Source organism: Canis lupus, chromosome 30 (assembly GCF_003254725.2).
Source record: "Canis lupus dingo isolate Sandy chromosome 30, ASM325472v2, whole genome shotgun sequence".
Taxonomy (NCBI): Eukaryota; Metazoa; Chordata; class Mammalia; order Carnivora; family Canidae; genus Canis; species Canis lupus.
Genome location: NC_064272.1, coordinates 22,667,238 through 22,695,189, shown reverse-complemented (window position 1 = coordinate 22,695,189; position 27,952 = coordinate 22,667,238). Strand labels below are relative to the sequence as shown.

The 27,952-nt window shown below is 44.8% G+C and overlaps 1 protein-coding gene and 1 long non-coding RNA gene across 14 annotated transcripts in view; one reads left to right on the top strand and one right to left on the bottom strand.

Annotated features, from left to right (window-relative positions):
- Positions 1 to 832: 832 nt before the first annotated feature.
- LOC125754090 (uncharacterized) lies at positions 833 to 15,587 on the top strand. Its single transcript, XR_007407471.1, has 2 exons — positions 833 to 1,621; positions 15,279 to 15,587. It is a non-coding gene; the product is annotated as an uncharacterized LOC125754090 (long non-coding RNA).
- TCF12 (transcription factor 12) overlaps positions 15,213 to 27,952 on the bottom strand; it is a 367,303-nt gene continuing 354,563 nt past the window's right edge. For 9 of the 13 annotated variants that reach the window (XM_025472675.3, XM_025472678.3, XM_025472680.3 and 6 more), the window contains 3 exons: positions 25,977 to 26,209; positions 20,509 to 20,662; positions 15,213 to 17,575 (listed from right to left, as the gene is read on the bottom strand). In XM_025472675.3, the coding sequence (XP_025328460.1) occupies positions 20,520 to 20,662; positions 25,977 to 26,209 (376 nt within the window). In that variant the 3' untranslated portion in view covers positions 15,213 to 17,575; positions 20,509 to 20,519. The remainder of the gene's footprint in view (positions 17,576 to 20,508; positions 20,663 to 25,976; positions 26,210 to 27,952) is intronic. The other 4 variants (XM_025472677.3, XM_025472679.3, XM_025472682.3 and 1 more) reach the window with 1 other exon arrangement.

Genomic DNA, 27,952 nt, shown 5'->3' with positions numbered 1-27,952 from the left:
CCAGGCCTCCATGCTGGGCAGGCCTCAGCAGCACTGTTAAGAGCCATGGTTCCTGCCTACCACTTATCATACTTCACCCTTCACAAGCTCAGGTTCTGTAGTTCTGGCAACCATTTCTATGCATGGAGATGGAAGTGGTGGTGGGTGTTATGGGCTGAGTTGTGTCATCCCCTCCAATTTATATGGTGAAGACCTAACCCTCCAGTACCACAAAATGTGACTCTATTTTGGAGATAGAGGTAATTACGCTAAAATGAAGTCATTGGGATGGGCCCTAATTCAATGACTGGCACCCTGCTAAGAAGAGGAGATCAGAGGCCACACACATACAGAAAGGTGGCCCTGTGAAGACAGAGAGAAGAGGGCCAGCGACAAGTCAGGGAAAGACGCCTCCGAAGAAATGGACTCACCAGCACATTGATTTTGAACTTCCAGCCTTCAGAGTTGTGGGAAAATAAATTTCTGTTGTTTGGCCACCCAGTCTGAGGTACTTTGTTATGGCAGCCCAAACAGACTAAAACAGTGGGGGAGATAACAAAGTAGATAGGGAAGAAGCTTCTGGAACCCCTGCAATGGCCAGGGGTGAGGACACTGAGGAGGGTGGCCTGTAGGAAGAAGATTAGCCGCAGAGGGTTGAACTGGGAGACTGCCTGGGGGCAGGTCTGGGATCTGGAGGAAGGCCAGCTGTGGAATTCCAGATAGATCGATGGAGGGAGGGGGCACTGGAGTGGCTTAGGGGTGGGCTCCCCCACCCATGTCCTGATATACGGTCCCTCCACTCCAAAGAGGGTCGAACCTATAACTACCAGGAACATGAAGGAACAGCCAAAAGTACACGAGAACCATTTCCTAAGATGTGAAACACAAGCCAAGGTTCTGTTTGTTCTCTGGCAATGTAAACATTACACATTTTTATTAAGAGAGAAAATAAAAAGCCAACAATCCACATGAGGCTCTCAAGAGAGAAGCCTCTCACGGCCACGTTCAAGGAATCTGGTCTTTGGCAGCCCTGGAGCCCTGCAGGCCCTCAGATGCTGACCAGGTGATGGCGTGTCCAGGGTGCATCAGGACTTCGGGGGGCCCTGGGCCCTTTTACCTTCATGGACATTTTCTACATCAAAATAATGTTTAGAGTTGGGATTCTACAACCGTTGGTATGAAGATGCATGTGCTCATATTGTGTAGCAAAGTATTCTCTTGAGCCTAGAAGTTTATTTCTTCTTTCTGATTTTAAAATAAGTTAAAAGATTCCTGCGGGCCCCTCCAGGATGCTGGGCCTGGGCACAGCCGACCCAGCCCCTCGGGCGGATGGGCTCTGGTCCTGGTGTGAGGGGCCCTGGAGCTCGGAGCCTGGGAGCTGGGGAGCATGGGCTCTGACCCTTGAAAGATGGAAAACCGGACTTGGTTCTTGGTGGAATCCAGGCGGAGAGTAAGGCACAAGGGGACAAGTCTAGGACCCCGTCATTGGCTGCTGCACAGTCCCCAGGGCAAGTGAGAAGTGGAAGGGGAGCCTAGTGTGATCTGCAGGGCAGGCACCTCGGTGAGGCCTGGCTTGAGCGGCTCCCCCAGGGGGCTTGAGTCTCCCTGGAGGCTGGCCCAGAGCCCAGGGGCTGGCTGAAAGGTGGGTCAGGTGGTCGTGGGGTGCTAGGGGGGATGGGTGGGGAGCTTCGGGCAGGAGGTGGGCAGGGGCAACAGGATGTGGTGTCCCTACACCCCCAACCCGTAACCCAGCAGAGACTTACTGTGTCTTCCCCAATCCCCAGTACAGTTCTGGCCTGTGGACAACTGAGAGGTTATTTTTTAATTTTTTTAAAAGATTTTTATTTATTTATTTGACGGGGGGGGGGGGGTGGAGAATGAGAGAGAGAGAGAGAGAAGAGTGAGCACAAGCAGGGGGAGCAGGAGAAGGGGAAGGAGGCTCCCTGCGGGGATCCCAATGGGGGGGGAACCCCAGGATCACGCCCTGAGCCGAAGGCAGATGCTCAACCGCTGAGCCGCCCAGGCGCCCCCGCAAGGTTATTTTTGACTGATTCCCACGAAGTTCAGGTCCACTGGACCGTCAACTCAACCAGCCCCCAAACCGAACCCCCTGCCCAACGGTCACAGCGGTTCTAAGCAGCAGGGGGCGCCCCAGCGCGGGGAGTTGGAGGTGGCTGGGCCAGGTGCGCGAGCCTCAGGCTGGGCGGTGCAAGGGCAGGGGCTCCAGGAAAAGTGGGGGTGGAGGAAACAGCCGGAGGGTTGGGGGCGGCCGCCAGCAGGGGCAGCTTCAGTCTAGAAAGCCCGCCCCGGCAGGAGAGGGCCAGTTTAAAACATGAATCAAACAGGGCACCTGGGTGGCTCAGCTGTTTAGCGCTGCCTTCAGCCCAGGGCATGATCCTGGAGACCCGGGATCGAGTCCCATGTCGGGCTCCCTGCATGGAGCCTGCTTCTCCCTCTGCCTGTGTCTCTGCCTCTCTCTCTCTCTCTCTCTCTCTCTCTCTCATGAATAAATAAAACCTTTAAAAAAAATCAACAAGGAGGAGAAAGAAGGACCCTACCCTTCATCAGGGGTACCCCTGAGGGTGGTGTAAGCTGCCCCCCCCCCCCCCCCCCCCCCCCCCCCCCGCCCAGGGACAAGGTGCCCATGTGGCCCTTCCAGCTGGGAGCAAGCGAGGGAACAGAGGTGGGTGCAGAGAAGCAGAGGGAGCACATGTAGGAAGCTCGGGGCAAAGACAGGCAGAGCAAGTACTGTGACTCTGAGAAACATCGGGCAGGGCCCGGTTCTTTCATAAGCTCTAAGATTGCAGCATTTGCTTGGTAGCGTGGTAGGGAATTAGGCTGAGTCAGGAAAAAGTGGGATGTCAGGGGGAGAAGTGGGGGTCAGGGCCTCGTCTCTAAGGCCTGGGCCTAGTCCTTGTCTCTCCTCAACTTTCTGTCAATTTACATCGATGGCATAGGAAGCCCAGACAAGTTAAGTAATTTGCTCCGGGGTCACACAGCCAGTTGGCAGAAGAATCTGGAATGCAAGATCCGAGTAACTAGACTCCCAGTCTAGTGTTCTTTGTTTAGATTGGTTGAGCCATTCAGAGAATGGAGAAAGCTCACGGTGTGTTGGGCTCCCCCTCTGAGACTGGTCTCCAGTATCAGTGATCCCCACCCACCACCTGTTTATCATCCCCCAACCAGTGCACACGCTGCATGTCAGGCGAGCCTCTCTGTGGGCCTCTCCACCTGACTGCCTCCCTCTCGGCCTGCAAGGTGGTGCCTCCAATGGGCTTTCGGCACGCTGCCCCCAGACCTCCCTTCTCTTCTGCAGGGTCCACGGGAGCTCAGGAACCAGGCTTAATACCTCTCAAGGCCCTGCTCCCTGGGTCTGGCGGAGACCAACACTGACAGCCTCACAGGGCCCTAGAGGTGACCCCTGCAGGAGGTTCCAGGTGTTTTTTGATCACTCCTGATCCTCAGATTTAGCCTTTGCTGGTGCTCAGTGCTTTCTAACACACCGTGAAAGCCTTCCAGCAACCTCGTCAACCCTCGTGGTGGAGGCCAGCTATTACCCCCACTTCACAGATGAGAGGCTAAGGTTGATTTATTTATTTTAAAGATTTAATTTATTTATTTGTGAGAGACACAGAGAGAGAGTGAGAGACACAGGCAGAGGGAGAAGCAGGTTCCATGCAGGGAGCCCGGTGCAGGACTCAATCCTTGGTCTCCAGGATTCCACCCTGGGCCGAAGGCAGGCGCTCAACCGCTGAGCCACCCAGGGATCCCCGAGAGGCTGAGGTTTAAAAGGATTGAGTAGAGGGAGGGGCACGGGACAGATCCTCCTTACAGAACAATTCCAAATATAAATGTGAAGATTCTCCCCTCTAAGAGGTGTGGCTTAATTGCCCTGTCCTGGAAGGTGGACTGGATTTAGTGACTGGCTTCGAAGTCATAGAACGTGGAACAGAGAAATGGTAACTCTGCAGAGGAGAAGCTGACAGACACCACTTTCCCCAGGTGGCCAAGGCCACATCACCAGGGATGCCCCAGGTTGATGCAGGCACCCCTCACGTGATGTGGTGAGGGGCTTCGCCTCCCTGGTATTTTTCCTCCTAATCCCTAACTCCAGGCTAATCAGAGAAAATGCCAGAAAAGTCTCAATCTAGGTACATTCTACAAAATACCTGCCCGGTACTCTTCAAAGTGTCATAATCATGAGCAAACAAGGAAAGATTGAGAAATGATCACAGGCTGGACACACAGTAAAATCAAGCCATTATCATAGTTTTTGAATCACGGAACAGAAAAAGGAAGTAGGTGGGAAAAATGATGGAACCCGAATAAAGTCTGCCATTTAGTTACTAGTAAAGTTCTACTGTTAATTTCTTAGTTTTAATAAATCTACCATGGCTATGTGGTTACGAAATTTATTAACATGAGACAGAGCGGGGTAAAGGAGACAAGGGAACTTTCTGTACCGTGGTTGCAACCCTTCCATAAATCTAAATTTACTGTAAAGAAAAAGTAGAACAGAAAAAAAGATTAAGTCCCAGGTCCCGAGCCGAGTCAGGATTCAAATCCAGACCCCTGACTCTGGAGCCTTTCATCTTAACGACTTCCCTCGGTGTCTTCAGATGATGTTACCTGCTGTTCATGGAGTGTTGGGCTCTAAGCACTCGTATAAATTACCGCCCAAACCATCCCTTGTTTTACAGGCGTTTTCTCTGGTTTTCTCCCCTTGTGGATGTACATTCTTCGAGGGATGGGGCCTTTTCAGTAGGAGTAAAGGTCCTCACATCCAGATTCAGATGCTTAAAAAAAAAAAAAAAAATTCAGATGCTAGCTTGCCCTTAGCCCCCCCACCCACTCTCTCGCTCTCTCTCACACACACAACGTACTCACACACACACTCTCTCTCACACACTCTGTCTCTCTTTCTCACACACACTCTGTCTCTCTCTCACACACACTCTTACAAACATGACCAAACACCCAGATGTGTGCTTAGGATGGCATAACTCCCCTCTCTCGTTTCCTGGTGAGTAGGGGATCATCCTGCTTCTTGGTCAAGAGATATGTTGGGGTGCAATCCTGGTCAAGGATGCCAATGGGGACATATTTCCCCCCAGAACTTTCTCAGTTCCTTGGCAACAGGGGATCCCCTTTTGGATATCGCTCCAGCATCACCAGCAGCCACTCGTCAGAGGCAGGGCCTGGCAGGCCAGTAAGTGAAGGATTCCCCGGGAGTCCTCGGTGTTGCACCCTGCCTCGGCCCTAGCTGGGGCCTCCTCTTTGTGAGGGCTTTCTAGAGAGCATTTTATTTACAAGCAATGGCCTACCTGCTGTTGGAACGAACTGGGTAGTTGGAAGGTTTGCATTTGCTGGATCGGAGATCCCTCAGGAGGAGTAATCACCTGTGGGCTGGGGGGCCCATCAAGTCTAAGGCCAGGGTTTGGTCTCCTAGCAGGAGGCTTGGGATGGAGACCCTCGAACAGGGCACTTCTGGGTAACTCCCCACAGTAAAGTAAGTGGAACACCCCATCCCCATACCATCCCCTCTCCGGGGCTCTGAGCTTCCTCGTCTCCTCTCGCTTTGCCCTCGGAGGAGGAGCCCGTGCCTTCCCCAGAGCCCGTGTGTCCAGGCCACATCCCTGGCCCGGGCCGCCTCCCGTGTGCCCGCGGGTCTGGGCGACGGGCCGTGATGCAGCAGGTGCCGGTGTGGGGAGAGCTTGACGTTCAGAGCCCCCCACCTTGCTTTCCCCCCACCTTTCAGCCTCTGGAGGAAATTGAGACCCATTTAAAGTTTTGAAAAATGAATCTACTGTATTTAGTGCAAATAGTCTAATACAGTCAGTTGGTCCCAGTCACTGAAGTCTCCACCCGATGACGCCTTGGATCGCAGGGCCTGCACCCCTGCCCACCGTCGCCCCCGCCTCCTTCGCTAAGCAAACCTGAGAGGAGTGATTTCTGTTTTTAGCAGGAACAAGATCGAAGCCTGTGCTCAGCAGTTTAGGTGTCTCGTGGGCCCCGGGAAGCGTGGCCGGGAGATGGAGGGGGGCCCATGGCCAGGACACCCCCAGGTGGGGGCACGGAGGGCCCCAGCGACAGTCATCCGTCCGCATGTCACTCGGCCTCCTGACACGGCCACGAGGGGCGGTGGGGGGGGGGAGGCTGAGGGAAGGCCTGGGCGGCTCTGCTGGGCCCGGAAACCTCCCCTCCCAGGCGCGGAGAAGCGGGGCGCGATAAGAAATGCAAGGGCTTGCTTTCTTTTTATTCTAAAGATTTCATTTATTTATTCATGAGAGACTCACTGAGAGAGGCAGAGGCACAGGCAGAGGGAGAAGCAGGCTCCATGCAGGGAGCCCGACGTGGGACTCGACCCCGGGTCTCCAGGATCACACCCCGGGCCGAAGGCGGCGCTAAACCGCTGGGCCCCCCGGGCTGCCCTCACAAGTTCACTTTTCAACGGCTTGGGGCCTCTTGCTGCCGAGTCACCTCTTTCCTAAAAGGACTTTGCCTTCCTTGCACTTCCGCTGGGCCTCTGAGCAGTTAGGAGGGAGAGGTTGGCCCAGGGGCCCCTGCTCAGGCCGAGGGGGGTGGGAGGTCGGGGGGTGCCAGCCCCCCACTGTTCGCAGCCAGCCAGTGTTCCTGGCCTGATGCTCTGCATCTGCCTGTCTCCACGGTTGGGCCTGCCTGCCACCCTCTCTCCTGAGCTAACTGCTCCCTCCTCAGGTCCCAGAGCCTTGGGCCCCCTCCTGGGAGGGGAGCGGGTGCTTGCTGTGCTGCCTTGTAGTTGCTCGTTCATTTCTCGGCCTTTCCTGCTGCTCTGTGCTGTGACCATCTCCGTTTCTCAAAGCGCCCAGCATGGCACCTGCCACTTCGGGAGATGCCGAACACTTGGAGGCGGGAGGGAAGGGCACGGAGCCCCGCCAGCCCAGAGTCGCCCCCCAGCACGGGCTGGAGCCACAGGGGACTGAAATTCCTTTTCGCCACTTAAACTTTTTATTATGGACAGTGTCGGCCGTACGCAAAAGTAAGGGAGCGCGCCTCAACAAACCTTCATGTCTATCCATCCGGTTTCAGCAATTGCCAATATTCTGACATTCTGGCTTTATCTACTCTGCACCTTTTTTTCCCTGGAATATTAAAAAAATAAATCCCAGATATCAAATCATTTCATCCATAAATGCTTCAAGAACGTGAGCTTGTGATGTAGGATCAGTGAATTTTGGGGTTAAACGAGCCTGAGCAGTCATCCTGCGTTGGGGCTGCAGCTCTGTGCGGTGGGTGCCAGCCCCGGGACGCCGCCCCCGGCCCAGGAGGGCGTCGGATGCCCAGGGCAGCCTGTAATCCGCTCCCTGCTTCCTTTTTTCCAACTGCCTTCTCCCCCCACACCACACCCCTGTGATTTAGGGGCTGTCATTTCTGTCTCCCAAGCAAGGCAGTTTTTATGCTTAGAGAAGCTCAGTGACCCGCCCGGCCAGGGTGACCCCACCCCATCAGTGGAGCCAGAAGCAGGATTCTCACCACTTCTTTGGAACCGCTTGCTTGCCTGCATCCCCCCTTTTGGGCCCGAGGCCCTCTTCTCAGTTTATCAAGAAGGAAGCAGTCGTGAGTGCTCCCTTCCCAAGGGTGAACAGTGGAGGGTGGGCTCCTGTGTCTCTCCTGGTTGGGGGGTAAATGGTGCTTTTGAAGAGGTGGCTTTGGTAAGGTTAAATCTGAGTCTGAAAACTAGGTTTTAGGAAGAGTGGGAGATGGTTTTGGGGGGGGCTTCAAAGTGATCCTCAAAACACAGGCTATTGAGATCTGTCCTCCCCCCACACCAGGGACTGCTGGGTCTCCACCCCAGCCCTGCCCACGCTGTCATGAGCCTCATTCCCCATTGTGTCTCCTGTCCTTTGATGTTGGATAAACCCAATTCATCTCTTTCATATCACTACAAAGGAGCCTCCTAATTACTTTGTTTAGACAGCCTCTTTCCCAAATATTAAACATTTGGCCTTCCCAGGCCCCTCAAGCACTTAACATCATCCAGGTTGTTGCAAAATCCACTTTTCCCCAAACTGGTTGGCAGATGCTCTCCTCTCCATTAGCAGTCTCCCTAGGCAAATCTGGACATGTCACCCCCATGCAGGTTGCTATAGGATACAGCCCTTCCTCTGGGAGAGGGTCAGTGCCACGGAGTTCTCTGTCCTGCTGGAAACCTCTGCAGGACTCTGAGGGAAATGGGAAAGCTTCCATCACTCAAGGACTCAGGGGAGGCCCATCAATCATGAGGAAGGCTTGTGGGAAAAGCTCTGCCCTTGGGGATGGCAGGTCCAACACCCGGACCAGGGCCACATGTTGGCTGGTGGGGAAAGAGACCCTCCATGAGTGGTACAGGTCTCTCCAGATACCACCTGGTGGGTACTGGAGGTGTGATAGGCTCTCCTTCTTCAGAAAAATCACTCTAATCCTGGATCAGCCTCTCCTCGACCCAATCTCAAGGGCCCTGCCACCCTGCCCTACGCAGGGAAGTTGGCTCCCATTGCTTCCTCCTTGGCGGTATTAATCTTCTCCCTTCTAATACCTCCCTCTTGGTCCCTTGACCCCTCACGCCTGATGTCATGTCCACCACCTGAGCTATGCTCCTCCACGCCACCCTGTTCGCTGTCTCTCCGTGGTGTAGGCTGGTCCCCAGAGGGACTTCCTAGCTTGGGGCTGTTCCCTGGATGTCTCTCCTGTCTCCACATGAACTTCACTGCTCTGGCTGAGCAGAGCACAGCCTGCCCCCCCTCCCCCCACGCCCCTGCGGGGAGCAGGGAAGCTTTCAGAAGGGACAGTTGAGCACAATCTTTCTCCTTCTTTCCTTCCCTCTCTCCCTCCTCCCTCCTTTCCTGCCTTCCAGCTTTTCTCCTCTCTTTCAACTTCTCATGAAAAATTTCAAACATCACAAAAGCAAAGAGGATAATGAAACCCCACATAACAACCATCAACTCCAGCCAAGCTTGTTTCACCCAAACCTCCCCCCTCCACCCCACCCCTACTCCCCACCACTGGATGACACTGGCGCTAATTCCAGGCACCGTGTCATTCCCTCCGTAAACACTTCACCACGCATCTCTATTTTTTTTTTAATTTTTATTTATTTATGATAGTCACAGAGAGAGAGAGAGAGGCAGAGACACAGGCAGAGGGAGAAGCAGGCTCCATGCACCGGGAGCCTGATATGGGATTCGATCCCGGGTCTCCAGGATCGCGCCCTGGGCCAAAGGCAGGCGCCAAACCGCTGCGCCACCCAGGGATCCCAACCACGCATCTCTAAAAGACAACGACTTGTAGAAAAACAAGCACAATATCATGTCTAAAAATAGAAACTAGTATTTTCTTAATAGTAGCAAGTGCCCAGCCCGTGTTCAGATTTCCCCAAGTGTCCCATAGCCGGACAAACCATGGTCACACGTTGAATAGGGCCTTGAAGAGTTGATGGAGGCCACATTTCAGTGTGGCTGTGGGGTAGCTCCACCCGCCGCAGGACACGGGGACTCGGGTTTGTTACTAACCGTCCCGAGCTCATCACCAGCTCGCCGTGACGTCTCCCCTCCTTTCCTGGCCAGACTCAGGTGCGGCTTCCTTGAGTCCCCATCCTGGCAGTCACCCCCAGCCACGGTCCTTGTCTTTCTGTACCGAGTCTACGGTCTTCCCCTGGCCACCCTGTCTGCAAACCCCCTTTGCCTGTCTTCCCACTGCGATCTCAGCAATGGCAGGGGAAGCATGTGCCCGGTGCACCCTCAGGCCTATTAACTGTGTGCCAGTGGAGAAAGAACAGGTGTGCAAGTCAGCGGTTTTTGATTTGCTGCTCCCTCGGGTTGCTTTCATTTAGGGGGGTTCTGAAGTGCCTTCTTTGTGCCATGCACCTCGGAGTTCCTCAGTTAATTATAATCCTGTGAGCTGGTGCCTTTATTATTTATCCCCATCTTCCAGAAGAGGAAACTGAAGCTCTGAATGGTTGCTTGGTCAGATCCCAGGGGGGCTAAGTCATGGGCCCTTCCTCCCTCACATTGCCCTCCCCATTGCCAGTGAAGAGCCATTTGGGCTGTCAGTCCCGGCTGGAAAGTTCTAGAAAATGCCAGTAATAGAGCAAGAGGTCTCCTGCTTCCCAGCTGCAGGAAATGGTTCTTCCGCTATCTCTACTCGGGTCTCAGGGAGATTACCCCCCCTTCCCTAGCCAACCTTTCTCCCAGAGCCCAACAGAGCTCAATTCCCCTCTGCTGGCATCCTCAGTCCCCAGAGGATGAGCAAGTCTGGAGCAGGCACTTCAAAGCCGCCTGCTTAATTGTGCCTTCCTGTGCATCATTAGGCGGGGAGCAAAGCGAAAAAAAAAAAAAATCACACATTTCCACAGGAGATCAGCGCAGGAAGGCAGCGCCTCCTCAGCCCTGTCCGTGCTCGCGAGCTGGTGGCAGGTCTGGGCGAGGCAGGAAGCACGGAGGGAGCGCTAGGACGTGTTTACCCGCTTCTCCCTCGGGTTCCTGCTTCTCCCCCTCCACCCTGGGACAGAAAGGAAGGTGGTTCTTGGGGAAGAATGGTTCCTTTGTGTGCTTTCTTTTCTTCTTGGGCCTAATTAGGAATTATGCTTGGGAATCAAGCTAATTAATCTCTGCCAGCCCGGGGTGAGATCGAGCTCCTCGCACTATCAGCGTCCATCAGTAACTCAGGCCGCGGCTCTGCACAACAACCCTGCCCTTTCAGCGCGGGCTTTAACGAGGAGGAGGTGGAATGGCCCCGGGGAGGCCTGGAATCAGGAGGCGGTGGCCCGCAGACCGACAGGGTGGAGGTGTCCGGGAAGAGGAGGCTGCGGCCCCCACGAGGCCGGCGTCCAAATGCCCGAGGCGCCGTGAGGCCCTGCCAGGCCGGGCGGCAGCCTCGTCACTGTGCTGCTTTGAGGCATCATCCAGGTGCTCTGAGCTGCGAGGGCGGTCACTGGGAGCGCTCAGAAGATGGAGAACAGCCACCACAGCAAATGGCTGGGTCCTATCTCAGGTCAAGGTGGTCCCTCCTGCTGGCTGAGCAGAGGCCCTGCCGCAGGCTGCTCCCACACCGGGCAGCCCCCTCGGCCGTCAGAGACCAACCGTAGAGGAGAAAAGACTCGGGCTTGAGGGCAAACAGGGCTGCTGACAGCCAAGGAGATGGGAGAAAGCAGAAAATCTCAGAGGGCTACTAGGGACCCTGCTTGGGAGTGGGGGTGGCGGGGCGGCGGGGCGGGGAGGCGTCTGTTCAGAGCTTCTAAACAGTCTGTGCTGTCCCTGGGCGTCCTCACGGCCTAGGCGCTGGGTTAGATCTTCAGAGATACAGAGCTGGACTTCGCCCCAGAGTGGAAGACAAGTGTTCTGTTTTCTCCCAAGGAGCCAATCAAGAAACAGAAAAGAAAAAGTGGTAACTGAAGAGACTGTGGAATTGAAGAAACCCAGAATGGTCTTATGACCTTCGGAAGTCTTTTTTTTTTTTTTTTTTAAAGATTTATTCATTTATGATAGACATAGAGAGAGAGAGAGGCAGAGACACAGGAGGAGGGAGAAGCAGGCTCCATGCCAGGAGCCCGACGTGGGACTTGATCCCAGGACTCCAGGATTGCGCCCTGGGCCAAAGGCAGGCACCAAACCGCTGAGCCACCCAGGGATCCCCAACCTTTGGAAGTCTTAGTCTCCATTATATCAAATATGTTGGGGGGCACCTGCCTGGCTCAGTTCGTAGAACACGCGACCCTTGATCGCAGGGCTGTGGGTTTGAGCCCCGCGTTGGGTGTAGAGATTGCTTAAAAACAAAACCTTGTTAAAAAACCCAAAGCCCCCAAAACAAATACATTAAAATGAGCTCAAATCCCACATTAAAACATAATTTTGCTATGAAATTTTGAGATAACTTATGATTTTTAAAACTATTTTCATTTTTGCGGTTTGTTTAGAGAGAGTGTGAGAGAATGCACTGCAGTGGGGGGAGGGACAAAAGGAGAGGAGAGAGCAAATCTTTTTTTTAAAAGATTTATTTATTTATTTTTTTTGAGAGAGAGCATGAACAGCGGAGGGGCAGAGGGAGAGGGAGAAGCAGACTCCTCACTGGGGAGCGAGCTGGATGCAGGACTAAATCCCAGGACCCTGAGATCATAACCTAAGCTGAAGAAAGACATTCAACCCAGGTGCCCCGGAGAGAGCAAATCTTAAGCAGACTCTGCTGAGCGTGGAGTCCAACACGAGGCTCGATCTCAAGACCCTGAGCTGAAGTCAAGATTTGGAGGCTTAATGGACTAAGCCACCCAGGCACCCCCATTTTTGCAGTTTTTAAAAAATATTTTAGCTCCATAATATTTTTTCAGGTTGCAAGCATTTTCACAGGCTTTGAAGGGCTTGGGACCTGGGGCATTGTGTTTACAGTCTGAGAGAGCCTGGAGGCTTTAGCCAAGACTCGGTCTGGTGGAGCAGACCATCAAGAGTGAGGAAGGAGAACCTGGCAGCATGCAGCAGCAGTACCCTGTACCAGTTCTTGGAAAACACTGGAGGTCTAGGCCAAAGGGAACAGGAAAACCCTTTCAGGTTGTCTTCTGGAATAACTGATTTAAGAGGAAAAGAAAAAGACAGAAAGGTTCTTTCTAGTCCTATGGACATGCATCCCCAGTACAGGGCAGAGGTTAGAGCTCCTGGGGCTGGAGGCATTCATAAGGGAACGCCCCAAAAAGATGAGGACATGGTGGCCTTCCAAACCCATGTGGCCACAGAGACACTGGATCATCCACCGATCCAGTAGACAGGGACTATCACAATGTCCCATGAACACCAGAATACTGGACACAGTGACTTGAAGAAATTCAGGTGGAGACTATACTAGTGTGCATCACAGCTCATAAAATGGAGGAAGGGGATTCATTCTCCTTAATAACCTGTGTAGGTTTACTTGAATGTGGAATGCCAGGAATTAAGAATGGCAATTTTGCATATACCGATCAGACCGTTGAGATCCGCGAAGGTCCCAGCAACTGCTCTGCAAACTCTGGTTTTTCCGGTTTTGTAGGAAGTAGCAATGAGGTGTTGCAGAAGCCGTGGTGGGACATCTCTATCTCCCCTCAAGGGACAGCCTGTGCGGGGAGTTAGCGGTCACCTTCCAGGGGCAGCGCCTTTGCTGCAGTCTTCCTGAGGCCTGCCTTCCCAGGGGAACTCCCAGGAATGATTGGCCACAACAGGGACATTACTACCTTTATCACTTCTGCCCAACACAAGACCCTCAACGAGCAATCTTCGTGGACTCCATCAGACTTTCTCAGCGTTATGCAACGTTACAATCTCAGCGTTTCTCTGGATTCCTTTCCCTTTTGATTCCCCGCTGGTACGACTGTCAATAAATTCCTCTAACTGCCTTGTTGGCATCTTCTTCCTGAGGACCCAAACTGACACAGTGGCCAACCCGTACTGTGTGACTGGGCAAAGCCTACTGGCTCACTCTTTTGAAATGTTAAGGCTTAAAAGAGTCCTTGTAAAATGTAGCCATAGGAAGATGCTGAAAATAAATATTTCTCTGGATTGCCCTGAAAGAACGTAGACCACTGCAAAGATGGGTCAACATCTCTTGGGGCTGATTTGACAGCCATTACCTCTCACAGGATAGCTAAAGAGAAATCATCCTGGGAGCTGGTTTTTTTTTTTTCTTTCTTCCCGGGAGCTGGTTTTAAGGAAAGCTACTATTTATTTTAAAAATATTTATCATTTATTGATTACTTATTGTGTGACAGGAACCATGGTAAGAGCTTTCCATACATTGTTTCACTTGATATTACACAATTCTAATACCTATCTCCATTTTTCAGGTGAGGAAATGGAGCTAATTAGATGAGTTTGGATTTGAACTGATGCCTGTTTGATGCCAAAGTTAATACTCTTTTATCTTGACGCATGCCAATAGCACACACGCAAGTACACATGATGTGATGTAACTTTTGAGATTCCATAGAAGAAAAAAAAAGTATGAACCAGAGTAGAGAAAAACAAGAGAGAAAAATGTGGTAGAGGAAACCAAAACAAAGCCACTGAATAAAATTGGCATAACCTTCTATGAAGAGATAACAGAGAAAATAAAGGCAGGGAGATTTTGTTGAAGTTTTACATGTCTTGATCTGTTACTCATCACGTGCTCTTGGAGACATACAACTTCTTTGGGCCTCAGTTTTTATAATCTATTAATAAGACAGCTGATGAGATGTCTCTAGATGTCATTTCATCTCTAACATTCTATGCTTTCTTCTTAGATTTTTATTGTTTTATATAAAGAGAAATCGAGGTACAATGTTTAATTGCTTTCACCATATCCCACAATTAGTAAAATGATCTGTTGGGCCTCTAGTGTGAACAGTGGACTTCATAATTATCAAGAGAAGCAATCTGTTGGTATCCTAAGAGTGAGATCACAACCGTGGGCCTCTTACACATAGGCCCTACAGAAGATTTGTCCCAAAAAGTTTGTCTACAGTTTGTCTCTCGTTCTTGCTTGGCATTAAGTCTTCATGGATAGTCTCCATGTATATTTTTAGGTGGGGGGTGGTGGTGGTGTGTGTGAAAACCCAGATGAAAGCAGAGTTTTTATCAGAAAACAGTAAATAATACCAGTCCCTACTTATAATATTGGCTTTTTGTGAGAAAAGGGATATGAAATGTGAAGTATTTTGAAAAATGTTAATTTGAAAAGCCTTATTTGGGTGTTTTTCCATCTTTGCTTTTCTCTTGATCTTCATAAGAGTAGATTTTAACTACTGATCGCTGTTTGGTCAACCTCCAGAAAAAGGCTAACAGGCCACTATCCATAAAGAGGGCAAGAGGAGAGTGAAATACACAAGCCAGGGCAACTACGAAGTGGATTACCAATCAGGCTTAGTTCCACAAGCCTGATTCTGTCCTGACGGGCTTCTCAGATAATGTAGATAATGCAGATTATGAAAGTACCGTCAGCCTTAAAAATTCTCACCCCACACAAGAAAAGCAATTATGTGAGGTGACAGGCATGTTAACTAACCATACTATGGTAGTCATTTTGATATATATATATATATATATATATCTCAAATCATAATATTGTCTACCTTAAACTTACACAATATTAAAATGTCAATTATATCTCAATAAAGCTGGGGCAAAAAAAATAGAACAGTGTGGGAGAAATGAGATGGAGAAAAGAACAAAATGCACTATTCTTTGAGAGGAATGTAAAAAACTCACTAGTTTACTATGTTAAAAAAAAGATGGCACATTTATTGCTACATAAATGTTATATACATATTGTGTTTTCTGTTACAGTGACAGAAAAAATTTTGAACTTCTTGCTGCTGGTTGAAAAGGTTTATCAATAATACCTTGAATTTGACACAGGATACAAATCTGCAATAAACCAACAATGGAAACTGGAGAACAAGATGAGAAGCAATTCATCTCGGACAATTAGCTCTTACAATACTCCATAGGTACTACACGGTATGCTAGAACCCTACTATGGTCTTAAAATGCTATTGTAAATTTCTGATATTAATGAACAGGTTATGGTAAATAACCCTACATTTTTACTACCTAATATAATAAAATAAAGTAAGAAACTTTTTACTGAAAACTTTTCGATTTCAAAAATCTAGAAAGAGTAATATTTAGAATTCAAGAAATTTTCTTACAAGATTATTGTATAAAAGACTAGCTACAGTGAAAAATAAGCCAAATGTTTTTTTCTTTCTATTTTATGAAGGAAAGCTTCTGGGCATACTGCAAAGTCTAATATAGCGAAAAAGACAACAAGCTCTGAAGAAAAAAAGGCCAGGCAGTGGCGTATGTTCACTCACACATCATAAGCAACAACTTCTGTTTAGCTGATTAACACTGAAATGAAGAACAAGGCCACAGATAGAGTCTGATGTAATTGGAGAATATATGCAAATTAAAATAACCAAAAAGTTCACTAAGTTCACAAAAGACGGATTTGTTAGGAATCATCCTGATTGGAGGATCTGAAGTCCTGTCTTAATTGTTTTTGTTCTTTCAAATTAACAGAAATCTTTAAGTTACAGAGTGATGTGGGTCTTTTCTTCTGTGTGCTGACTGCCTTTGTTGTTATTGGCCATAAGGAATTATTAAGCCAAGACAACCTTGTTTTTAGCATGTTTTTCTCTCCCAGGGCTGTTGTGGTGGAAGACAGATTTCATGGAAGTTCAAAGTGATTATGATATCTTAAAAAACAACTCTGAAGGATTAGAAACAGAGGGGTGCCTTAATGTACTGTGCTAAGATGGACTGACAAGCACTGGTTTACGGCTAATCTGGCTCATCTTCTTGGGACTGGGGCAGATGGTTGGCGGTTGATTAAATCACCCACTGAATTCCTCCCCATTGACCAGCCATCCAAGTGACAGAGAAATAAAGACGAGGATAAGGAAACACGGGTGACCACTGCTCTTATATTCCATTAGGTAATTAGCCTCAGAGTGGTGTGTTCATTTATCACACTACCTGCCTTGGTGACTACTGGGTTTTGTTATGGTCACCATAATCACAGCCTGAAAAAATCTTCTTTGTATTTTAAATCCATTTCGTGCTTACTTTACAGCTAACACTTTACAAGTACTATATGTAGTACTTACTGCTTGGAAAACAAAGCAATTTCTAAGAAGTAGATTCTTCCCTTGTAATTTACACTCTTGCTATTACAAGCTTTACTATGAAATCTAGAAGCTTGAAAAGTCTTGGTTATTATTAGAAAGAAATAAAGCAATGTTTATTTTGGGGAAAATCTAGGGGATGAAATCCCCCCTTTTAAAATCTTAGCTAGGCTATGGTCACAGATGGTCTCTGTTTATCTCTGTAAGGTAAATATGCAAAGCACATAGGGCTACATGAGGATTCTGGATTGTGACCATAAACTATTCGGATTCAGAGACCAAATATAACACCCACAAAAATAAAATAAAAATGAATGAAAAAATGAGAGCGAGAGAAATGCTATACCAAGTAATATTTTCCTATTTCATGGAAAACACTATTCATATGGCAAAAGGATAGGAGAGGGCAAACAAAAGACTTTTCCCTTCCTTTTTAAGACACTAATAGGTATGCCGGGAATGCTAAGGGCCAATGGTTGTCACTGCTTTGTTCTGCACGTGAACAGCTTTAACGAATGCTGGCATCAGCTGAGTTTAGATCAGCTTTCCACATTAACTTTTTCCCTTTATATGTAGACCTTACAGTTCCATAATAAATAAAATTTGTAGTTACAATGCATTTGTCAATTCAGTTTAGGCACAAGGCAACTTCCACGGTGAGTGGAGAGATCAAGACAGTCTCTGATTGTGCAGAAGCGACACACTGCTTGCAACAAACTGATATGCTGCAAACATTTCATGGGCTGACGTTCTATCTGATGAGCTTCCTATCTTCACTTCTGATGGAAGTGTTGACCAGTTGCTTTGATCGTAGGATTACATTTGAGTTTCTTGCTTCAAGTGTTTTGTTTTTTCTTCTCCCTCCTTACAGGTTTGTGTCTTCAGATAATCTGAGTTGTCCAAGTCCTTATGAGGAGAGGTCACCTTCTATCTAGCCTACTGATAACTCTGGAACTGTGGCGGGGAGAGCCAAGGGAAAGAACAGAACTGATTAGGACATCATCATTAAAAATAAACACCTGCCCAGAAAAAAATACGTTGATATTGATATTCCTCATTTATACCCAGGTTTATACTAAATTAGCATGTTAAATGACTTATAAAAGAGCTTCAGAATTTCTTTTAAGGTGTAATTGAAATGGTTTGGTAAGATCCTTTTTTTTAAAGATTTTATTTATTTATTCATGAGACAGACACACACACACACACACACACACACACACACAGAGGCAGAGACACAGGCAGAGGGAGAAGCAGGCTCCATGCAGGGAGCCTGACGTGGGACCTGATCCCGGGTCTCCAGGATCACGTCCTGGGCTGAAGGCGGTGCTAAACCGGTGAGCCACCTGGGCTGCTCTAGTACAAGTTTTATACACTTATAGTATTAATATACACAATAGTAACACTGAAATTTTCCATTTTAGCCACTTTTGATGAAAGTAATTTTACAAAGAATCATATCCTTCATTTTTTTATTAAACAATAAATACAGTATTGTTTTGTAATAGAGTTATGCTCTTAGAAATGGATAACTGAGATATTCAAAGCTACCCGGCCTTATGTCTCAGGGGTGGCAAATTCTGTGCTTTTATAGTCAGTCATTCTGTGGTCATTTATCAGCCATTGTGGTTCTAGCAGTCATTTTTCTGCTGCCCAGTCTTTTGCTGGTTCTATAAAGAACTGAAGTTTATAAGGTGAAACCAGACAACTAGCTTTATAAAATTAGCGACTTTTAAAACATATGTTAAGATAATAAACACTAACCTATAAAATCTTTTGTTTTAAAATATTTTAATTTATTTATTCATGAGAAAGAGAGAGAGAGAGAGAGAGAGAGAGAGAGGGGCGCAGAGAGAGAAAAGCCTTCAAGGAGCCTGACGTGAGATTTGACCCAGGGACCAGGCCCTGAGCTGAAGGCAGATGCTCAACCACTGAGCCACCTAGGTGTCCCTAACCTTTAAAATCTTATGGAACAGAGTACATTTGCTACGTTTCTTATAACCCTGAAATTTTTTTTTTTTTTAAGAATTCTTCATCTCTTTTTGATAGGTGAGAATGTGGAGATTTAATTTTAACCAAAGTGGAGGAATTTCCTCATTCTAGACATAAGGGTATAGACATGAAAGGAGTTATGATATACAAGCAGTAAAAGAACAGGAAGTAAACAGGGAAAGGAGAGAGATGTGAAGTAGGGAGAGAGACTAGGGAGAGAGACTAGGGAGAGAGTAAGAGAAAATGGGACAATATAGAGACACAGGCTCTGTGATAAATGTGACAACTCAATGTCAAATACTTTTTTTTTTTTTTTAATACTCTTTTCCTAGCCTGATGTCTACCTGGGACCTGAGCATAACAAGTCCTTTAAAATGAGTTGCCAGTTTAGAAAGTCACATTTTCATTGAAAAACAATGGCATGTTTTTATTTTAAAACTTGGAAGTCTAGTTTTGAATAAAAATATCTACCTTTCCATGACATTCTTCTATATTTTTCCACAAAATATGAAATGATGACTTGAGCTTTAGAGGATCTGTAAGTTAACTGGCTCTTGTCTGAAGTCTCTTTGACATGCATAATCTGTAGGTTGCTGGATTTTTTTTTTTTTGTGGGGGAGGTGGGTTAGTTTTCTCTAGTGTGCTAGTGTTATAAGTATAACTGACACTTAAATAATCAGATTAACTCTTCCTTTTGTCCCCAAGTAAACTCTTCAGTTTTGGTCTAGTTTGATCTTAAGAAGAATATATAGAGGTGGTAGGAACCAAATTCTTCAGGAAAAGGGAAGTTCTGTTTGTGGTTTACAAAATATTCTATCAAATTCCAGACTTTCAGCTCAAAATGAGATAGCTACAGGGGATCTCTGGGTGGCTCAGCGGTTTAGCACCTTGCCTTTGGCCCAGGGCATGATCCTGGAGTCCTGGGATCGAATCCCACATCGGACTCCTTGCATGGAGTCTGCTTCTCTCTTTCTCTCTTTCTGCGTCTCTAATGAATAAATAAAATCTTAAAAAAAAAAAAAGAGATAGTTACAAAGTTGACCAAATGAAATTGCACTTGGTATTTTTTTGTGCTCCGTATCTCCCATCCATTCACCTGTACTTACTGCTTTTAATGTGCTGATGAAATTGGGAAAAGAACTATACATTGCTGCAGGCAGATTATAAAAATGAAGTTCCCAGATGTATTCCTAATCCATGCTGCTAATTAAAATATTTAATTACATTTTATATTAACTTCTGCCACCTAAATAATAACTACAACTTAGATTGTTATAGATCTTGTAAATGTATGTATTTAAGAAAAAAGATGATTCACATTAACTACTTGGGCAACAACCTCATATTACTTTTGTACCATTAACCAAAAATTCATAAGTGAACGGTGTTTAATCCATGAAGGGAAAGATAAAAAGAAGCTTTCCAACAAGTAAAGTTCCAGAGAGAGGGGCACTGTGGTTCTATCAGATGTAATACCTTTACATTCATTAGTACATTCCAGAAGGTATAACTGATATGCTTACATGCTTATGAGGGAAGACGTATATTACAAACTTGTATTGTTGATCCAAATGGAAGCAAGCAGTAATTCTTTTGTGTATAAATATTTCAAGACAAGAATAGGTAAATGGTTAAGAGAAAATTGGTTGATGATGTAGGAGAACCCAAAATTCCTTGTGAATTACAGGATACTATCACACCCTGAATAGTAATTTAATATTAAAGGACACTGACTCTCTAAGTATGGTTATACAATAGAAAGGTAAATTGTTGGGATTTCAAATTACATCTGACCTTTATCATGACCAGTGCCACCAGAGAATTTTGTTCAAAGGTTCTTAGTTTAAGAGGAATCAGGTAACTTCGTTGCATTTTGTTTTCATACCCATACTTACCTGGCTGATGTTTACATATGACCCATAGGGTTGGTAGTTTCACTAAGCCCAGGATGGGTTCCTGGCAGTGTGGTTGGCGGCTCTGCCGATACGGCAGAAACTTTTTCTTCTTCCCTTCTCTTAAGGCAGGCTGCTTTGGGGTTAAGGTTCCTCTCTGAAACAGGGGAAAACGATTTTTATCATTACAGTCATAAATTATGAATTAGGGACTCTTTGGCCTTAATCTGAACAAATTGCTCTTATCTTTCTATGGGGATTACCGCTCTCTTTGCAATTTCATTCCCACACTGAATAATGTCACACAGAGGCAACAATGATGTGCTCACATAAATGTTCAGATTAAATGAGCCTGTAGGCTTATGTTTTTTAGTGAGAATTTGTGGTGTTTTTTCTTTTAATTCTGCTCATGATTTAGTCTTCGAGGGTCTGATTTCATCTATATCAACATCTAAAAGGCAGTTCTTTTACTGCTTCACTCAAACATTTTGGCAAGTGCTGTTGTTAGCCTACCAAATCTCCTCAGTGTCCTGCTAAGATATGGGACAGTGGATTGATATGAATGCTGACATTCTCTTACGTACCTGGAGAGAGACATCTGTGCTTTATCTAGAATTTTATCAGTTCAGGAAATAATAAAATAGATACTCTCAGCCATTCTTCTATAAAAGATGTGCCAACTCAAGGGAGAGAGGTAGCTGGTACATTATCTTGCTTTTCTACTTTTATATGTAGAACAAGACGATTGAATGGTTCTTTCTATTGCTAGAGGTATGATTAAAAGGGTGATAAAAACTTCTCTACTGCTTTATATATAAGGTAACAGAGACAACTAGAAGAACTTTTGAAGTGGGCATTTTCAAGAGTAGGGTATCTTACTATGTGAAAGAAAGTGAAAGAAAATCCTTTGGATTGGAGACATTGGATCAAAATCCATTTGGGAATTACTTTTCATGTTATCTTTTCCTTCTGTGAGTTTTAGGCACAAGATACTCAACCTATGACAGCTTCTGATTAGTTTTTTGTTTCTGATAATATAGAGTAGAAGTGAAAAGTTGTTATATATATTCTTATAAACTGATTAAAAATGTTCTAATGAATGTAATATAAAAGGATCACTTAAAATTAGTCTGTAATGAAGGGGCGTCTGGCTGGCTCAGTCACTGGAGCATGTGACTCTTGATCTAGGCGTTGTGAGTTCAAGGTCCACACTGGGTGTGGAGATTGCTTAAAAATAAAATCTTGGGGCACCTGGCTGGTTCAGCTGGTGGAGCATACAACTTTTGATCTTGGGGTTGTAAGTTCAAGCCCTACCTATGTGGAGACTACTTAAAAATAAAATCTCTGAAGAGGAAAATCTTTCAAGTTTATAATAAAAACTGTATTTTGTAGAAGTTGTGAATTTTGTTAGATTTTCTTGAAATGGCCAACTGAATGCAACATAGGACTCTTCCTTTTTTGTGTTTTCTCTAAGCCAAGAAAAACGTACCTGAACATGCACTTATAATATGCATTTACAGTTATTTTAAAAAAAAAGACTTATCCATCCATCCATCCATCCATCCATCCATCCATGAGAGACACAGAGAGGCAGAGACACAGGCAGAGGGAAAAGCAGGCTCCATGCAGGGAGCCTGACGTGGGACTCGATCCCGGGTCTCCAGGATCATGCCCTGGGGCTGCAGGCGGCGCCAAACCGCTGTGCCACTGGGGCTGCCCCGGCACACTGATTTTCTTTCTTCTTCTTCTTCTTTTTTTTTTTTTGGCACACTCATTTTCTAAGCCTAGGATCTTGTCATGAGATTCCTTTTTGGTGTTCTTTTGTGTTAGATTCTTTGTTTACTGGATCACGTGACTTTGTCTTTAATGGTTATGTCCTTAATTGGCTAAAACATATGTTCCAGAGCTTTCCGAGAATATGAACATGGAGGTAACATTTTAAAATCTTTGCGTATCCAAAATATCTTTATTCTATTTTCACCATTTGATTAATGGTTTGGGTACATATAAAATTCTAGGTCGAAAATTATTTTTTCCTCAGAATTTTGATGGTACTGCTCTATTATCTCTTGGAATCCAGCACTATTTGTCCAGAAATCTGATGATATTTTGACTCTGAGGGATCCAACCTTTTCACAGCAGACGTTTAGTTAATCTTCCTGTTTTCAAGTAATGCCTGATTTCTGCCTTCTCCAATATTAGCACCTCCAACAAATAGGGCCTTTCAGGGACTAGGAGTTTTGTGGGACAAAATGATCTGCTTCTTGTTGGTATTCTTCTCTGCTCCACTTAATTTCTTTTGTTTAAATAAGTCAATTACCACTACTCTACTTCCTATCTTGCATACATATTTTGCTCTCTCATTTGCTATGCTACAATCTTTTCTCCCATCTGTCCTTGTGGATTAATACTATTTTTATTCATTTCAGTGAGGATTTAGTAAGGAGTATTACCAATGAATATGCTAAGACTATCATATATTACCATATCATTGCAACTAAATTAAAATCTCCTGAGGGTATGGTCTGGAAATTTGAGAAAAGGAAAAGCCTTTGGTGATTCTGGAACCAGCCAGGTTTGGGAACCACTGTCCTAGCTCATTTATCTTCAAACTTACTAAGAGGCCAGTAAACTAGAATCCTGGAAGTTCTACTGTCCCTAAATTATTATTGAAAGGGAAATAAGCTGATTGAGTGAACCTTTGAAAGTTTGAGGAGGAAATGTCTGACCACTAATCTAATTGTTAGTAAGGGTGAAAGTACAAATTTGAAAGTAATATGTAAAGTCTACTGAGAATTAGTAAAACTGTAATGTTAATATTATTAATCATAATGGAAAGACTTAAATTGGCAATGGCAGGGATCAGATGGAACTTGGTATGTGAAGCACCAATACATAAAAAGTGCTCTGGCAAAACTTGAGGCTTGGAAGGGAAGTCCCCCTCTTCCTGCTCTTCTCCAGAATATACTGTTGGTTGCCCTCCTGATATAGCCACTTGTCCAAAGATGACAGGTTGTGGATAGCCAGATACAATCTTGAAGCACTATGCCAAACCAGAAGGTGAGTAAAAAGAGTGCAGAGAATGCCCAAAGTAATGATGTAAACAAAATGTACCTCTTCATAGAAATTGCTGGGCCCAGGCACTGATGGGTAGAAATCTTGCAGGGATGCAGAGGTTCTCAGAAGTAAACAGGTTACTTTAATAACTCAAAACTGCTGGAGATAAAGTCCAGAGAAGAGCAGTGGCCATGCTAAACTCTAAAGGTGCTGCCATAGCAAGGCAGAGATATGTGGGCTACATGAAGGGTTCTAAATCCTCTTTGACAGATAGCCATCTGTCATCCTTTCAAGAAGGATCTTTCACGAATCCCAAGGCTTTTACATTAAAGACATAAAATAAAAGCTCTGGGCTTTGAAGTCCAGAGGATAGGAGGAAGGTAGGCTTTTATGAATAGGAAAGCAGTCCCTAATGAAGTTAGTCAGTGTTTTTAAGTTCTGTTCAAATTCTAATCAATCAATGGCTCCTTATATAAAGCTTTCCAGAACTGCACAAAAAAGTCAGTATCGATTAGCAGTGACCAGAAAGTTATCAGGCAGTTGGATGAGCTTAGCTGTTACATTTCTCAGACTTAGCTTTTCTGTCCTAGCTACTTACATGGAACCACTACAAAGTCAAATCTTACACGTGAATGAATAAGCATGTGGAATTTACAACTTTTTTCAAACACAGAGGTATTTTTCATTTTGATGACTTAGATATGAGAGCAGGTACCTCTGATCTTAAACAAAATGTTTTAAAAAACAAATGATTCTGTATTCTAGCTCTAATAAACAGTAGGAAGAAAAAGGTGCCGTATGGGAATAAGTTCTGGTATCACTGCTGTCCACGTAGTCCAGATGGGGACAATAGTCTTGACAACAAATGGCTGGGTAGACTCAGGGTAGGAAATACCTTGGGTCTACAGAGCAGAAGGATGAATGTACTGGGACTACTACACACAGATGTCTCAGTGTCTTCAGAGTGAGACAAAAGATGTCAGACACAATGAAAAAAACAACTTGGATAAAGTGACAGGAGATACTGAAGGCTCAAGGAACCACTGATCCTGCCACAGATGAGTGGGCAACAATCAGAATATCGATAGGCATCCCAAGGGAATCTATACATTCTTGAAAATCAGGTATCATTAACATTTACCCTTTATAGATATTTGAAGGGCCTTAATAAGAGCAAGTATCTGGTTTTAATGGTAGATCGGTTATGCATGAAGTAATCTATTCATCATTCTTATTAAATATATTGGATGGAAGTGCAGAGATCAATTATTACTACAGTTAAGATTTTCTGTAAGTGTATTCAAATTCTTTAACCCTGGTTTCCTTAGACAGTGTTCTTTCTGTGACTAATGTTGAGGGTCCATGGTTATAGTTGTCAAGTATCTGTCCCACTTGTATTCTTTTTTCTTTTCCAACTTTCTTTAAGTAAAATCCCATATAAACATCCAATAAATAAGAAAGAGTTGCTTCTAATGAAAAGAAGCTAGAAGTAGGGTTTGGAACCCAAGGTCACATCTATAATTCTTTGCAAAAAGACTTAGGATAAAACAATCATAACTGTGGATAAGAAGACAAAGAGATATATGAAAAAAAATCAAGCTCAAGGGCAGAAAGCTTTTATTAATTGGTAAGCTAGGATCTACCATATAGGTGATTGAGACAAAGAAGGTGTGCAATAAAGGCTTGTTCAAAAAAATGAAGTTTCAAATCTTCTTCAAGATTCTATCAGTCTTTTTAAAAGATAAAAACAGTTGGGGGGGGGGCAGTAGTCAGCAGTGGATGAGCCTATAATAAACCATACTTTTGCCCTTAGAAACACACAAGCTTGTAAGTCCATATTAGGCTAAGAAGTTCATGGCATTCCTGATCAGGGATCAACAAATAAGTCCTAAGACCATACTGACTTGGGTATAAAAAAAAATCCATATAAAGTAAAGCCAGGATCATCAGTGATGATCAGGCATCCTAGTAATCAGCAGGGCCATTTTAATAGATGGTCCAGGGTAAAGCAGGCACAAAATTCAGTACAGAGCATAGGGAAGACAGGAAAGAGCAGGGAAGGAAATAGATCTGGGCAGGTAAATTCAACAGAGTGGGAGACCAGACTTAACAAGAACAAGAACAAAGGGGCATAAGGCACTAATGCTGAGCAGCAGGCAGAGGCTGGCTATTCTCTGCAACATTTCAAAGGACTGTGCTCCATTGGTTTGTGGGAAGCATCAAGTCTACAGATACTGACCAATACTATGAGACAGAGGTGAGAGAACTACAGAGAAAACTTGATTCAGATGATACAGTGGCAGAAGTACTAGTTGAACTTAACAAACAACTTTCCAAGCAGAAGAGCAAGTGGTAAAAGAAATGCCTGCCCACCTAAGGCAGAACACTTCTGGATTTCTGCTGAACCTACTTACCTCTGACTTGCTGTTCTAGACTAAGGATGACTGCCACGGCCTGATGAAGAATAAGGAGTTTTGTTTGGGGTTTTTCACTCTTTAAATGGAGCTGACACATTCGACCAAGCTCTTTGAATGCCTCGTTAATATCCCGCACACGTAAACGTTCTCTGGCATTGTTAGCCATCCGCCTTTCTTTCTCCCTTTCTATCTTCTGTTCTGGGTTCAAATCCTCATCTTCATTAGTACTGCTAGAAAACAAAGTAATGACAATGTCTATTAGATTCCCTATAAGACATGCTCATTGTATAAAATTATAAAGTACAAACATGGAGATGAAAATTACCTTCAAATTTAACCAAACGGTAATAGTTACATTAACATGATTATATATTCTTTCCAGTCTTTAATGTGCATATATACACACATATATATAGTTGAAATTATACCACATACATTTAAAAAAATTTCTTTACTTACTTATCCTTTTATTTATTTAGAGAGTGAGCACACATGCAAGCTGGGGAGGGGCAGAGAGAGAGGGAGATAGAGAATCCCAAGCAGACTGTGCAGAATGTGGAGCCTGATGCAGGGCTTCATTTCACAACCCTGAGATCATGACCTGAGCTGAAATCAAGATTCAGATGTTCAACCAAGTGAGCCACCCAGGCACCCCCATACATATATTTTTAAATGCTTTCTCCATTGCACATTCAGCATAAACACTTCTTCACACTACTACAACTCTTTATAAACATAATTTGAATGACTACATAATATTCTAGTGCCTTGTTACTCAGAACGTGATCATCATCAGCAGCATTACTGGGAGCTTATTAAAAATGCAGATTATCAAGTTCTACTGTAAGCCTACTGAATTGGAAGCTACATTTTAACAAGATCCCTGGCTGGCTCAAATGTACATTAAGGTTTGCGAGGTACTGTCCTCGTATACTAATGCATTATAATTTGCCTAACCTATGCTTTTAAATATATTCTGGCAGTAACCTGGTGAGAAGGAAGAAGAAAAGCTTAAGATACAGAATAAGAGAAGTATCTCAGAAAATGACTACTTTTTGTTTCCAGAGAGAAGTATCAAGTGGCGATGATTTTAAAACATGAGTCAACTGGAACATTTTTTTTGAAGGATAAACTGGCAAAATGAACACATGTTCATGTTCAAATGGTCATTACATCTTGATCAGCAAATCCAACTTTAGGAATTCATTCTAAGGATACAATTAGAGATGTACATAGGAATTTACAAAAAAAGTTGATCACAGAATTATTTACTGTAACAACTAATTGGTAGTCCAATAATAGGACACAGGTTAAATGAATTACAATACATCCAGACAAATGTCTACTAAGTAGTCTCTAAAAATTAAGTTGCAGATTGTGCTAGTAAGTAAAAGAGGCCAGACACAAGGCTATATGCTTTATGATTTACACGAACTTCTAGAAAAGACAAAGCTGTAATAATAGAAAGCAGATCACTGGCTGCCAGGAGATGAAAGAAGGGTAGTGATTACCAAGAGCATAGGAAACTCTTTGGGGTGGTAGAAATATTCTGTATTAATGTTGTGGTGGCTATACAACTACATACATTTGTCAAAGGACAAAAACTGCATACTTTAAATTGGTGTATTTTATTGTATGTGAATTAAACCTCAGTAAAGCTGGCTAAAAACAAAAAGGAAAAAAACATGTCTGAGAAAACTCAGGGATAGATGAAAATATTAAAAATACCCTATTTCAGAAAAAAAGTTGATACTGTAAAACTTATATTCAGCTTAATTCCAATTTAAACTATATTTATGGAATATTTATTTCTTAAACAGTAAATAGTAATTAATTCTTGGTAGTACAGTTTTTTGTGATTTTTATTTTCTGTATTTTCCAAATGTCTATTATCAAAATGGATTAAATAATCAGAAAAAAAACCCCAACATTTGAGGGAGATGATTTGGAGTAATTTTTAGAAAATTCTATCT